The 14,437-nt window shown below is 44.2% G+C and overlaps 1 protein-coding gene across 1 annotated transcript in view; it reads left to right on the forward strand.

Annotated features, from left to right (window-relative positions):
- Positions 1-14,437, forward strand: part of RYR3 (ryanodine receptor 3) — a 477,803-nt gene that overhangs the window by 283,800 nt on the left and 179,566 nt on the right. The window contains 7 exon segments of the mRNA XM_074327936.1: positions 2,420-2,524; positions 4,125-4,228; positions 5,410-5,493; positions 7,138-7,297; positions 8,671-8,818; positions 9,920-10,125; positions 10,710-10,884. Of these exon segments, the coding sequence (XP_074184037.1) occupies positions 2,420-2,524; positions 4,125-4,228; positions 5,410-5,493; positions 7,138-7,297; positions 8,671-8,818; positions 9,920-10,125; positions 10,710-10,884 (982 nt within the window).

Genomic DNA, 14,437 nt, shown 5'->3' on the forward strand with positions numbered 1-14,437 from the left:
GAAGAGGCTTCCCGGGAGAAAGGGGCCTCTAAGAGAGTTCCAAAGATGAAGGGAAGTTTTGATGAGGGACGAAAGGAAGGCTTGAGCAAAGAGTGACAAGAGTTTCTAAACATGCAGAACTGAATATTTGGAAATCGAAGAGTGGCGATAAATCCGCAAGCCAAAAGAATGTAGCTGTCTGGACCCAAAGCTAAACTGATGTGGATGCTGGAGCTAGGGAAGTGTTGCTGGAAAAATCAAATACTGGGGAAGTTCTCACTGGAAAAGTACAATGTATTATCTTGAATGAGACCTTGTAATATTTTAGAATCTATAATATGCTGGGAAATTATTGTCCAAGGAGGAGTTTTAAAAATCAGATGCTCATACAGAATCAACTCCATGCTGCCTGGAGCATATCACCAGTTTGTACATTAGGTATCGCTCACTGGAGCTCTGTGCTTACACGCTAACAGTGCTCAGTGCTTAACCTCCCCTCCATACCCTCACCCCGTGCCCCTGGCTGTGCTGGAGAGAAAGGAGCCCAGCTCTGAGCAGCCCAGCCCCCAGACACCCAGGAGGCAGTTATCAAGCAAGTGTTACTCTGTCCCACTAGTCACCAACTGAGCTCCCTGAAATTGTAATTGGGGTTATTTGTGCCAGCCCCTTTCCACATTGTTTCCTTTCACTGGTTCCTCTGACATGCAAATCTAATTTCAGACTGTGATCAACTAAGGAGCACTTAGTTTAACAGATTATCTTAGTTAACCAATAAAATCCAAATACGGTTGTAATTTGTTTTACTCTTGTAGTAGTTAACTTGGGCTCCCGGTTTGTGACCTCTGTGGAGCGATATGAGCAAAGTACCAGGAAAACAAAGAGACATTCTCCCTGAACATAACTGAGGAAGACTTCCTAGAGGTGGTGACATCTAAGCTAAATTTAGGCTAACTATTGAGGGTGTTTGTTTTTAAACAGAGCTGGACAGCCAGTAATGCAGTAAAAACAAATGTTACTTTGGAGCTATTGCAATAGGGAAAAGGGAACTCCAGTATAGAGCTGGGATCAATTCTAAATGCAAGAACAAGTGGGGATTTCTAACCAAGGAGCAGATTGGGGGGTGGCGTGGGGGTGGAGGTCAGTGATGGAAAATCACCAAGGGGAGAACATCAGGGGCTGGGATGGATTCTTGCTAAACTGACCTAACAGGATTCTAGCCGGAGGCAGGCCAGAGGGATCTGCTGTCACCTGGGGGAAGGTAGGGTATGAGGAGATTTGATCAGACATGGAAGGTGATCAGATATCAAGGGTGGTGGATTCTCGCTAAACTGATTTAGCAGGATTATGGCTAAAACTGGGGTCTTGAGGGCAAGGCCAAGGACAGAGCCTAGTCAAAAAAGGATTCAGAAGCGCCTAAGTAAAGTCTGGTCAAAGGGAGTCTTTGTCATTTGCCACGTGGCATGGAGGGGTGCATGTATGTGAACATATTATGTGTGTCGTGGGAGCTATTAATAAGGTAAAGGTTACATATGGAAGGGCAAAGAACTGTGGAAATCTGTGACTTTTTGGAAGGATTTTTAAGAAGCTTGGAAAGGATACGTTTGTGATGAGAGATCTGAAGAAGGGTATTGTATGCTTGGGTAATACATCTAGTCTGTGTCTTAGGAGTATCAAGGAACACTTTGGGACACTCAGGAGGAGAGAGTTCCAATGTGGTTTTGTTTTTATAGATTTGTCACTCTGGCCACAGTGTGGAGGATAGATTGGTGGGGCATTGGGGAGACCGATTGTGCGGCTCTTGCAACGGTCCAGAGAGAAAATGAGGTTAGTGATGTAGAGGCAGAGATCCTTCAGAAAGATGCTTAGGAAAGTAACATGATAGATTTTGTGATTGATTAGACGGGGGGTGTGGGGGGTAACACCAAAAGGGAAGGCACTAGGATGACTTCCATGTTTGAAGCAATGATGGGGCCATTCAACAAAAAAAAGAAAAGAAAAATAGAAAGAGAGAAAGACTTTAAAGGAAAGATAATGAATTCATCATTGAATAACACATTGAGTTCACTTTGGTGGGAAAATCCTATAGGCAGTTGGAACCATGGGTCTGAACTTCAGGAGAGACCACAGCTGGAGATATACTTACTTTGGAGTGACCATCTATGGATGGATGAGATCTCCCAAGGAGAGGACATGGAAAGAGGGGGGGATAGGCCCCGGGAAGCATTCACATGTGAAGAACATGCAACATGCATATCTGCAAAGAAGACTGAGAGGGCAGGCAGCGAGGAAGTCAAGAGAGGAGAGAATCTCTGCAAGCAGCTCCTCCTGGGTGATGTGTAGTGAATTCAATCAGGCACCTGATCCATATAGATTTTATGATAGATTGCAGTACAATTGGCTCTTGTGGTTCTGACTTCCCACTTGTTCCTTTTCCTTTTAGGTTGTTTTGCCATCTCACCTAGAGAAGATCCGAGACAGACTGGCTGAAAACATCCACGAGCTTTGGGGAATGAATAAAATAGAGCTTGGCTGGACTTTTGGCAAGGTATGTGTTCCAATGGCCAGGCCGAGGTGGAGGGTTGGGTTGCCTTGTTCCCTGGAACAGTTCTGCAAAGACTTGAATGAGGAGGGGAACCTTATGAGCCAAAAGTCACACCTTCTGACTGCCACCTGTCCAGCTTCCACTGTATTCACAGCAGGCTTGCTCGGTTGTTGTTCTAGTGCAGTCAGGCATGCCAAGAAGACCAGCTCTGCACAGACAGACCCAGGAATCAATTTAGTCTCTTCTTACTTCCATATACTGGTTTCCTTTGTTCAGGGAATATTGAGGGTGGTCGTTCCTCAGCCCCTGCTTTAAAACCCTCATGGCCCTCTTTCCTTTCAGAAACAGCTGTCCTCACTGCATGGCTCGTGAAAAGAGGCTGATGTCTTGTTTTGAATCAGAATTTGTTTAACATGATTTTTCGGATGTATCACTAAGATTAATGGACACTCAGGGGAGGTTAAGGAATCTCCTTCACTAGAAAGCGGTTTTCAGAGAGGCTGTAAATTGACTTTGTTCTGTGATTTGTGTAAGGTCATATCCGAAGGCAGAAGGATAGGTGAGTCCTGAAGCCTCCTATGACCCTCACAAATTATGCACGGTCCAGCTTAGTTACTATAGGGTTCCTGCACTCTAACACGTCTGTATTGACAGAGCTACCATGAAATACTCTCTTTAAATCTGACCACCTCTCTGTTGTATGCTCTTATAACACCACCAACCTCTCCTTTAGAGAACTAAGCACAATTGCAATTTTACCTTTATTTCTATGGTTCATTTATTATTGTTCCCTGCCCCATTAGCCTGTGTACTTCCTGAGGCCGAAGCTATTCCAGCTCACCTCTGAACTCCTAATGTGTAGCTCAGTGCCTACCACATAGTAGATACTCAGCAAATATTTGTTGAATGAATGAATGAATGTCTGGATCTGTGCTGTCTAGTACAGCAGCCATGAGCCACAGGTGATTACTGAGTACTTGAAATGTGACTGGTCTGAATTGAGATGTGCACACCAGATTTTGAAGACTTACTATAAAAAATAGTATAAAATGTCTAATAAATTATGTCTTGTATTAATCACTACAATGGTAATGTTTTTGTTATATTAGGTTAAATAAAATAACACTGTTCAAATTCATTTCACCTTTCTTTTTGCTTTCCTAATATGGCTACTAGAAACTCTGAAATGGCCAATGTGGTTTACATGTGTGGTAGACTTAGTATTTCTCGTGGACAGCATTGATCCAGATTCCGTAGTCCTTTATGTTCTGGAAAATACTACCATTCAGTAGCATTATGGTTCCATGAATTTGAGGCAGGCAGGAGCAGCTACCACGTGTAAAACTGCTTCTCTGGGAAAGTATGTTCTGAATGCAGGCACCTGACTAGAAACAAATCCACAGAAGCACCAGCCACTGGCAACTTGGGGACTGTATGTATCACTTACTAGAGAGAAGATCATCTATTTGCCTATCAGCAAATGGCTGTCTTTGTCTTGCTTGATCTAGATCGTCTGGGCTATGATTCAAAGTGTGTCCTTTCCTGTTTTCTGCAGCAGTGCCAGCTGTCATACTTAAATTACACTCTTTATGTTGTCACCTAGATACGGGATGACAATAAAAGACAACACCCCTGCCTTGTGGAGTTTTCAAAGCTGCCCGAAACTGAGAAGAATTATAACCTACAAATGTCAACTGAAACCTTAAAGTGAGTGTTTAATTGAGTTGAATTTGGACGAATGCGTGGATGATTTAATGCCTTGTAACTAAACTGCAAAGATGTCTCTTGCCTGGAAAACATGATTCATTCTGATAAATTAGAGGGTGATTACTCATGCCACAAAAGAATTTGGCGTAGTGAATAACACTTCCCCCATTGATTGTTATTTAGCACATATATTTCTTTAGAGGCTGTTTGCTTGTTGCCAGGCACAGGGGAAATGGAGGCAGAAAAACAGAAGAGAAACGTAGAATCCAAGGATCCACTGCCTCCTGTAGTTCAGGTTAAATCAAGAACCAAAGATAAAGCATTCTAAAAATCAGTGGGAAAACACAGTTTGATTCACTCAAATTCAATTTAGAAACAGCTTTTAGTTTTTCTGTGACCCCCACCCAAGGTTAAAAGCCTAATTCGGACTATAATTATTTTAGCCCAAGTTGCTATCTCCCATCTTGAGTTCCTTTTGTGCTTGTTGCCTGTTCTCTCTGTGTTGTATTTCTGTTCTCTGGTTGTCAGCGTAGAACATGTAAACACTGCGGTTTTGTTGGCATGACGATGCTATCTCACGAGGCCCTGTCTCAGGCTCACACAAGTGATGTCTTCAATGCCCCTTAAGCCTCTTGAGGGTGCGGCTGTGATATCTCACAATGTCAAGCAGCTGTGCATCCAGGGAGCACACAGTAAATACTTGCTGACCTGTGGATGTGCTGTGAGGATCCTCTCTGTTCCCTGGAATCAGAGAAGCAGGATACAATCCTAATGCAAATTCAAAAATGTCCCTAAGTGGGGCTATTAATGAGCTTCTTTTTTATATATTTTTATGCTTGCTATCGTCTAAATCTGGAGCTGGCAAACTATCGCTCATGGGCCAATCTGACCAGCCACCTATTTTTGTAAATAAAGTTTTACTGTAACAGAGCCAAGCTCATTGGTTTGCATGTTGTGTTTGGCTGCTTTCACTCTATAATGGCAGAGCTCCGTAGTTGTGAAAGGCATATGGTCCACGAAGCATAAACATTTCCATTCTGTCCCTTTACAGAAAAAGTGTGGTGGCCCGATGGTCTAAATGAATGACTGTTGTCGGCTTTTATCAGCTCAGATGCGGGGTAGGGTTCTTGCTGTCCTTTGCCTTGCAACTGACCCTTTCCTTTCCCTCTGTTACGTCACAGGACCCTCCTGGCCTTGGGGTGCCACATTGCTCATGTTAATCTAGCTGCTGAAGAGTCTCTCAAGAAGGTCAAACTGTCCAAAAAGTAAGTGATTTATTTAATGGTTCAAGACTTGAATGCTTCAGTTTGAATTTTTAAACTGGGAGAATGGGAGCCCATGCACGAAGGCAGGTGGCAGCCCCAGCTGCTTGCTAGCACCAGCTCAGGATGGCTCCTTCGGCCACTGAGACTGCACAGAGGCCCCCAGACAGAAGCCTGCTGACGGCAAGTGTTCGCAGGCTCCCCCTCTGTCCCGACCTACAATACTGTCGTTAGTTTTGAGCCAAAAGATGCGGCTCTCTCAGATGGATGCACTCTCTTTGGTCTGTAAAAATAGCAGTTGGCCCAGGAGCTTGACAATGGTTGGTAGTCACAGCAAAGATTCTCTCGTCTGGTATTGGGCCAGCCTTGTAACTCCGTTGTGGGAATGGTTGTCTCTGCCAAGATGTGATTTGGCCCCCCTAAATCTGCACGCGAATGACTCTTTCTGTCACCCGTACATTCACAGAGTCCCATGTGCCGGTACATTCAGATACATTCTCACTGGAGCGTCCCCTGGCTCACGTGCACACTGTCGCTCACATGAGCCAGCCATTGGGACACACACATTCACACAAGTGTCATAATTAGTTATGAGCCACGGCAGTGCCAATGTTAATCGCGTGCTTCTCTTCTCCTCCTTCCCTGTTAAACTCCTGAGCTTCCAAGCTCCACTCTCAGCGGCTGAGTGCAGCACAGCTGAGAGGCAGCAGTGGGAGGTACCCCTGTTGGCCAAGCTGCAGGAGTCAGTGCTCCGCAGTTAATGCCTATTGGCGCTGCCCAAGGACAGGCATCCCGAGAAGGTGCCTGAGGGGCAATATCTTCTGCCTACAGTCGACCCTGAATCTCACTCAGCTTTGAGGTTCCTGGACAGAGTGAGCCTTAGTCTACAAGTCATCACATTTAATTTCTAGCCCTGGTCTGGGCACTTAGTGGCCCTGGAGCCATGGCCTCTGGACTCATGTTGCCACATGGCCATGACTTCTGCTCTCCTGAGAGTCACTCCATTGTGTGCCCTGCTCCTCTCCATTCACACAGTGCATCCTCCTGTGCTCGTACTGAACGTTTTCCCATCTTCACAATATCGACCAAATGAAAAACAGTTGAGGCTCTGACTCCTGGACTGGACACACTCAAGTCAAGTGAAGGTCACAAATTCACTAATGCCATGATTTTTTCTTTTAATTCCCAAAGTAACGGTGTAACTTTCTAAGACTGAACAGTAATTCTCTGCTCATTTATAAGAAACCATTTGGCTCAATGTCCTGTCCTTGCCAATATGATTAGAACCTTTTTGTCTTTTACAATGGAATGAAGGCGCCTGTGGTAATGTGATAGCTTACTAAGTGTGCCCATTATTTGTAGGGCATGTAAGTGTTTTCTTAGAAATAAGGATGGATTTACACTGACCATCCACTTTCTCCAACAGTCTCCTTTGAATCTGTCACACACATTGGTGAAAAGGATGGTAGGCAGGTAAGAGGCATCATCCACGGACTTCAAACAGAACTGAGCTATCCATTCTGCAACCTGTGACCAACTGTAGCCTCATTTTCATAGTGTTCTTACCATGTGCTATTGGTATAAAATCTGCAATAGGGGAGGCATACAGATCTGTTCAAAATCCTTTTTTTTTCCATTTACTTGTAGCTACATGATGTCCAATGGCTATAAGCCAGCCCCTTTGGATTTGTCTGATGTGAAGCTGTTACCTCCTCAGGAAATTTTAGTGGATAAACTGGCAGAAAATGCACATAATGTTTGGGCAAAGGACAGAATAAAACAAGGATGGACCTATGGCATTCAACAGGTGAGAAGTGCTGGGTCAGGCCTGCTGGAAAAGTTAGAAGATGTGATCATCTGTCACCACGCCATTTTTCTTTGGTGGGTGTTAGATTGGAAGGTGGAGGTTGTCCTTGCAATCTGTCCCTCCTGCCTCAGCACATACATTATTTATAGACTCGTGGGACTGGACAACATTCATAAAGGTCACAATCGCATAAACCTCAGGAACAATTCCAATTTTGCAGAAAAAGGGTAGGCTTACCTTTTCACTGTTAGCCTGGTTCACTTGTAATCGTGTTGCCCTGTGTGTGTGCCCACTGGCTGCATCTGCTTGCATTTCCTCCCTGTCTTGCTGCATGCCTTGTGGAGAGATGAGTTTTCATGCCACTCTCCAAGGCCAGGGTAAGGCTCGCACAAATCAGCGTCACAGCTTAGCAGTATTTCTGAGATAGTCCCAAGTATCTACCCCAAAGACTGAAAAGCAAGGATGCTAGCCCAGGAGAGAGGCAAACCAGCCTTCCAAGAAGTCAGTGCCCCCTTACTTCAGCCCATCAGGCCAAGATTCCTGTGCAGCCAAGATTCTTAGGTTGAGCAGGAGGCAACCTAAGAGCCAGAGCACAGCAAGGAATTAGGTGGAGTTTGGAGCCAGGGTTCAGCTCCAAGCCATCTGACACACCTCTCTTCTTGAAATGCTTCCCTCCTCTTGATAAGTACCAGGGTTATTGTCAGGGAAGTTCAGGGGTAGCTGGGTGCACACATTTTCTTTCATACCTTAGCCTCTGAACCTACGTGTGTCGGATCCAAGAAGACCACAACGACAGAAACCATGGTAGGGAGGAGAGTGGGGGGTTCAAACAGCATGTCAGGCATATTTATGTACAATGACTTATCACTGCAATTGTCACAATTGCTTTCTTAGTCCTCCCTAAGGAACTCAGGAGGACTCTAATGCAAATATGTGCCAACCGCAATGAAATGGACCCACTATCGCTCTGCCACCTTTTCTGATGTTTCTCTATGATGTGTCTGTGTTAAGCTTAAATTGTGGCATCATCTTCCATAGGGGTTTGTTACATGAATCTCCATCTGCCTTGCCTTGGGAATGGAGGTTTCCAACCAATTTTATGTACTTCATTTGATTCATAGGCTGGCAGTATTAAAATGTGTTTTCTAATGCTAGCTTTGAACATATAGTACAAATTTTCCATTTATACCCATTTACTCCTGAAGAGAAGTAGTAAACAGGTATGTACATTGCTCAATATCAGGGCCCTGGGGCAAGAGCTAGTAGACTCCAATGAGGAAGCCGGACTGTTCCCAGGACTGTGTGAGTGGGACAAGCTGTTTGTAAATGCAAAGTGTCTTTTCTCAGAACCTCTTTTCTCTGGCTTCACATAGGATTTGAAGAACAAAAGAAATCCCCGTCTGGTGCCATATGCACTACTGGATGAGCGTACCAAGAAGTCCAACAGGGACAGTCTTCGTGAAGCTGTTCGGACATTTGTGGGTTATGGCTATAACATCGAGCCATCAGACCAAGAACTAGGTAAGCAGTGGAGAGTGTTCTGGCCCCAACGTACTAAACAGGTCCTCTTCTGAGGAAATGCTAACATGGGGTAGGTCTGACTTGCACCATTAAAAAGTATATTAGTGCTGAATAGCACTAAACTAAATGGTGTCTTTTTAGGAATCGGGGGGCAGGTGAGGAGAACTGTGTTTGATAATAAAACACTGTCTCATTGACGGATGTACCTGTGACAAGCATTTCTATAACCCAGTCTTGCAGGGAATAAGTTATCGTCCAGGGTAGCTGAGCTTTTCAGCTTATTTGGTCACAAAACCAAGTTACCTTCATTTCTTGTATTTTCCAAACATGTGAATATCATTAGCTTACTTTTGGACTAGGTAATCTCATCCTTAAATAAAATGCTAACACTGATTAAAATCACCAGTTTATAATTGATGAGTATGTCATTGCTATCCCATACCCCAGCTGGGTTAGTATTACAAGTGGTTAATTGGATGGAGCTAGAGTACGACAAATCCTGCTCTCCTTGGTTTATTGGCTCTGTGACCTCAAACAAGTGATTCAACCTCTCTGAGCCTCAATTCTTCATCTGTAAAATAAAGACAATATTACCAACCTCATAGGATTGTTGCTAGGAAAAACTGAGATACCGTGTTTCCCCGAAAATAAGACCTAACTGGACAATCAGCTCTAATGCGTCTTTTGGAGCAAAAATGAATATAAGACCCAGTCTTATTGTACTATAATGTAAGACCAGGTATAATCTAATCTAATCTAATATAATATAATACTGGGTCTTATATTCATTTTTGCTCCAAAAGACACAAAGACGCATTAGAACTGATTGTCCGGCTAGGTCTTATTTTCAGAGAAACACGGTATCGTCTCTAAAGGATCTACTACAAAGTAATTACTCAGTGAATGGTAGCTTGTATTGTTGTTATATGATGATGAAAATGATGATTATTATATGGTGAACAGAATGTCATATTAGATAATGGGAGATCTATCTATCAATCTTTGTCGTCAAATTCTATTGAGGAATGCTACCTAATTATTAAAGTTCTGTGTGCTCTCTTTCCCTCCTGCACTCTCTACTCCCTTTCCTTCTCTCAATAGCTGACCCAGCTATGGAGAAAGTCAGCATAGACAAGATTCGATTTTTCCGGGTAGAGCGGTCTTATGCAGTAAGATCTGGAAAGTGGTATTTTGAGTTTGAGGTGGTGACCGAAGGCGATATGCGTGTCGGCTGGGCCAGGCCAGGTTGTCGGCCTGACATCGAGCTGGGGGCCGACGACCAAGCCTTTGTGTTTGAAGGCAGCAGGGTGAGTCTCGACAGTGTCCACACATCCTCAGTCCGTTTGTTTTTTTCCTCTAAACATTTCCCCGGAAGTTGGGAGTACTGAGTGTCTGGGTCTCGGGCTTCCAAGTGAGTGGCCGTCACCACTGGCTAATTTACATCACCGAATGATCATTACCTCGTGATTGTCACTTTGCTCTGGTGAAGGGGAGGACTGTACACCCAAGTACTTTCTGTAGTCACTTGCGTATCTGCCATTGCACTTAAGCCCATTGCCTCCACTCCGAAGGAGGTTCACAGAACACGATACAGCCAGTATCTGGAGAAGTCTTACCACTTTGCCCTAGAGGGAGTCCTGCTTGCTGTCATAGCTAACTAGGTATTAGGAGACTTGGGCCACCTTTTCTGATGAGCCTTCTGTATCCCAATTTCATTCATCTAGAAGTTAGATCATGTCACCTTGTGACTTGTGCTTGGTAGAGAGATGAGTGCCCTGTAGCAACCAGCTACCATTACCATTTAGGAGAAATTGCTCTTTGGTCATTTCTCCAGCAGTCCGGGGGCTTCTAGGACTTCCAGTTCTCTAAGCCCTGGGGTCTTGTTTCCTAGGGCCAGTGTTGGCATCAAGGGAGTGGGTATTTTGGACGTACCTGGCAGCCAGGAGATGTGGTTGGATGTATGATTAACCTGGATGACGCTTCAATGATCTTCACACTGAACGGGGAGCTGCTGATCACCAATAAAGGCTCTGAGCTTGCCTTCGCTGATTACGAAATTGAGAGCGGTAAGTCCACCTACCGCCTTCCCCCATTTCAACTCCATGAGTCGGAGGAAAATCCAAGGAGAGCTGGGTGAGTTTGTCTACTTCCTTATTTAGGGTACACTGTCCTTTGCCCAGGCCTTTGGTGAAGACTAGCCCTTAACTATCATTTTTGAAGAAATCAAGACAAATAATAGGGATCGTTGGTATGTACAGCATAAATATAAGTTCTGAACTTCCAGATAAATTGATTAAGAAGTTCTCCTCTGATTCCCTGTCCTGCACTTTGGCAGTTTAAGGTTCCCCAGGTTTCCTAGTATTACAAAGGAAATGCTAATTGCATAAGAACTAACATCCCTGGCAGAATAGAAAAGTTGGTGAATTAAAGAATTATCCTTTTATTCTGATTTGAATTGAAGTCAGTCTGCACGTTTGTGTCCTTGAACTTGTTGCTTTGATGAGAACCAGTGAAACACAAAAGTTAGACTTAGCTGTTTGCTTGAATGAAATACAATTTATTTTGAAATTCACGCACGCTGTGAAACCCAAGCAGAGTTGTGCTTATTACTGGCCATGAGTAGACCGCAATCAGGGCAGTGCTTCCGGCTCCATAAGGGAGCAGTGGGCGCTTCTCGTTTCCTGTCCACAGAACCACATTGTGCACAAAGGTTGTTGGCATGTAAGAGAAGGAGCCCTGGACGGTGAATGAGCCGACTCGCTCCTAACAAGCCGTGGGGCCCCCAGAGAGTCTTGGCTTGACTTCTCTGGCTTCACTGCCTTCATCTGTACCGGAGAAGAAGAGGATTAAGCTGCATGAGTTCCGACATGCTTCTCAGATGTAAACTTCTGTGGCAATGACTTAGTACCCACTGTGCACACACTGCTGAGCTTTGTGCTGTGCCACCCACTGTGGCTTCGTTACAGACGAGGAGGCAGGGTGGTTTATAGGGAAAGAAGCTGGTCTGCGTCTCCTGCTCTGCAAGACCTGGCTCTCCGCCCACCTCCGCCCCGCCTAACCTGTGCCACCTTGGGTGGACTTGATTTAACATCTTTGCATCTCATTCCCTCTCTATAAATGAGTGGGGCTCCTGATAGCTCCAAGTCTCTCAGGCTTTACAAAAAGAAATAGTCCCTGCCTAGAAATCTAAAAAAGAGATAAAACGACATAGGCAAAAGAGCAGCAGATATACAGAAATCTGTATATATAATAATATAAATATTCCCTTTTTACAGAATATTTTTAGCTTTATAAATCACTTTCACACGTTTTACAGATACCTATTATCTGAAACATGCATTTCCAAATGTACCCTAAAAGAGCTTTAACAATTTTTCTGAGAGTTGCATATTTGGGGAAATAGAAAGGGTGCAAGTCAGTGTATTTTCCTAGACAGACAGGATAACTAAAACCAAATGGGGTCATATTTTAATGCCTTCTGAAAAGGTTTAAAACCAGAGTTTTAAAGAGAGAATCCTATTTGGGGAAACATGTGGGAAAGATATTGCCAGCAGAAAGCAAGGTTTGTGGCCCTGTTCACCGGCAAAGGAGAGCAAATGTATAGGTGGACGTGAGGGCAGTGTAGATAATCCATCTTCTGACACTGCTCTCAGGAAACAGGCATTTACCGAGCCCCCACTACAGGCAGTGCTCTCTTCTTGAGGCACAAAAGAAAATGAAAAACTGGAAGATTCAGCCTCTTTCCAAGGAAACGAGCTCCGTATGGTAGGAGTCCAAAGCCGGAGACTTTTTCCTGGCTGTCCTGCACATGAACCAGGGAGGTTACCTACCTGTGAGGCTTTGTCTCAGTCTAAGGAAGAGAGAAGAATCTTGTCGTTGGGCAGAATGATGAGGACTTGGCAAAGTCCAAAGCCTTGCTACTCAAAGTGTGGTCTGCTCATTAGAAATGCAGGCTATCAGCTCCACCAGACCTACTGAATCAGAAGCGGCACTCAGACAAGAGACTCTGCTGGTTCGTAGGGATATATGACTGCAAGTAGTAGCTGTATTAAAGAGTGCATTTTCTGGTTGGAAAAATAAATAAAATGAAAATATGAAAATGTAACTAATAATGTAATGCAGTGGGTTAGAAATGGCAAAGGACAAATACAGAATTAAAAGCCTATGAGACTGGGATTGGCACTGAATGTTAAATGGAGAATCTGAAATGTCTGCTCCTCAGAAGGGTATTCCCCTCAGAGGATGTAACTAGAATGTTGCTGTGGAATCAGGAAACTGCAAGAAAGGCTGGAACCGATTGGAAAATTTGCATGTGGAATTTATGGAAGACGAAGCTGGAAAGATAGACAAGATGGAGTTTACAGCCTCGAATACAAAGACTCAGCCTTTTCATTCAAGATACTTTTCTTGTCTAATGTAGGCCAAGCTCCCTTGGACTTCACTCTCTAAGACTTGGGATGGGGGGAGAAGCTGTTGTAGGGTTTGAGCAGAGGAATGCTATAAAGCAGAGGAACATTTTAGGATAACTCTGCTTTTAAAGATTATCTCTATTGTAATGGAAGAGATGCCTCAGACACTTTTCATGTACAGGGACATGATTTGACCTTCAGAATAACAAAGTCTATACAAGGAAGCTGTTTTATAGCAGAATTTTTCTGTATTATGCGAGCACATTATACTGTAGTATCATATCGCACTTTAGTAACAGAGACAGGATAAGTAGGAAGCTCTTTCAGTTCTGTGATGGCTCAGGAAGGCAGCTGAAGGGAAGTACATGCCATTTTTTTAAAAATAACTGTAGCCCAGAGGCCTGGGATAACCAACCATGTAGCATTTCTCTGTTCACTGTGGAAAGTGGAAAGAGGCAGCAATTCTTGCCTTGAGCTGTTAGGAAGAGTATCTGTTGAAAAGAAAACATGTTGTGCACTGTAGCCCCCATAAAGCAAAATCCCCTATGTGTTTGCGCTCTAGTCTCCAGCTTCCCAGGTTTGATGCAGGCCATTATCCCAGTGGGAGTTGTGCTGTGGGAAGTTTTTAGTCCTTTGAGAGAAGGAATGGGGCAGGCATTAAAATTCATGGCTGTTTTTCTCTCTGGGTTATTCATACATTATCTCTCTCCTCTTCTGTATCATAGACAAAATACTCTTATCTGTCTCATTAGAATTTTTCTAATCATTCTAATCATTCAATGATTTCTAATCATTGTTCCCAATCCCAGTGCCTGGTCTGGACCATTACACCTCTCACTATTGTCACCTAAAGGTATCAAGAAGCTCAGAAGTGTCCACGATAGAACCTTTGCTATTAGTCTTCTTTTTTATTCCAGTTAAAGGAAAGGAAGGTAAAATCCTGTGCATCCCGCCAGAGACTTCCGAATGTGATGTCTGGAGGAGGCTGGAGTACCAGTGTCCTGTGCTGCCTCTCCGCCAGGCACTCCCCTGAGGGACATTCTGCTCCTACCACGGCTTTGGTGTCTGCACGGGCAGACTCCTGGACTCTTCCTGCCATTGGCCTGTTAGAGTTTAACAGCTCCCCCAGCTCTGCTGGCAGCTCTTCTGTAGGCAGCAGATGAAACTTTCCAGGAAGTGCCACGACCATCTGCACGCAAACACACTGGTA

The sequence above is a fragment of the Rhinolophus sinicus genome, linkage group LG03, assembly GCF_036562045.2.
Source record: "Rhinolophus sinicus isolate RSC01 linkage group LG03, ASM3656204v1, whole genome shotgun sequence".
NCBI classification, from domain to species: Eukaryota; Metazoa; Chordata; class Mammalia; order Chiroptera; family Rhinolophidae; genus Rhinolophus; species Rhinolophus sinicus.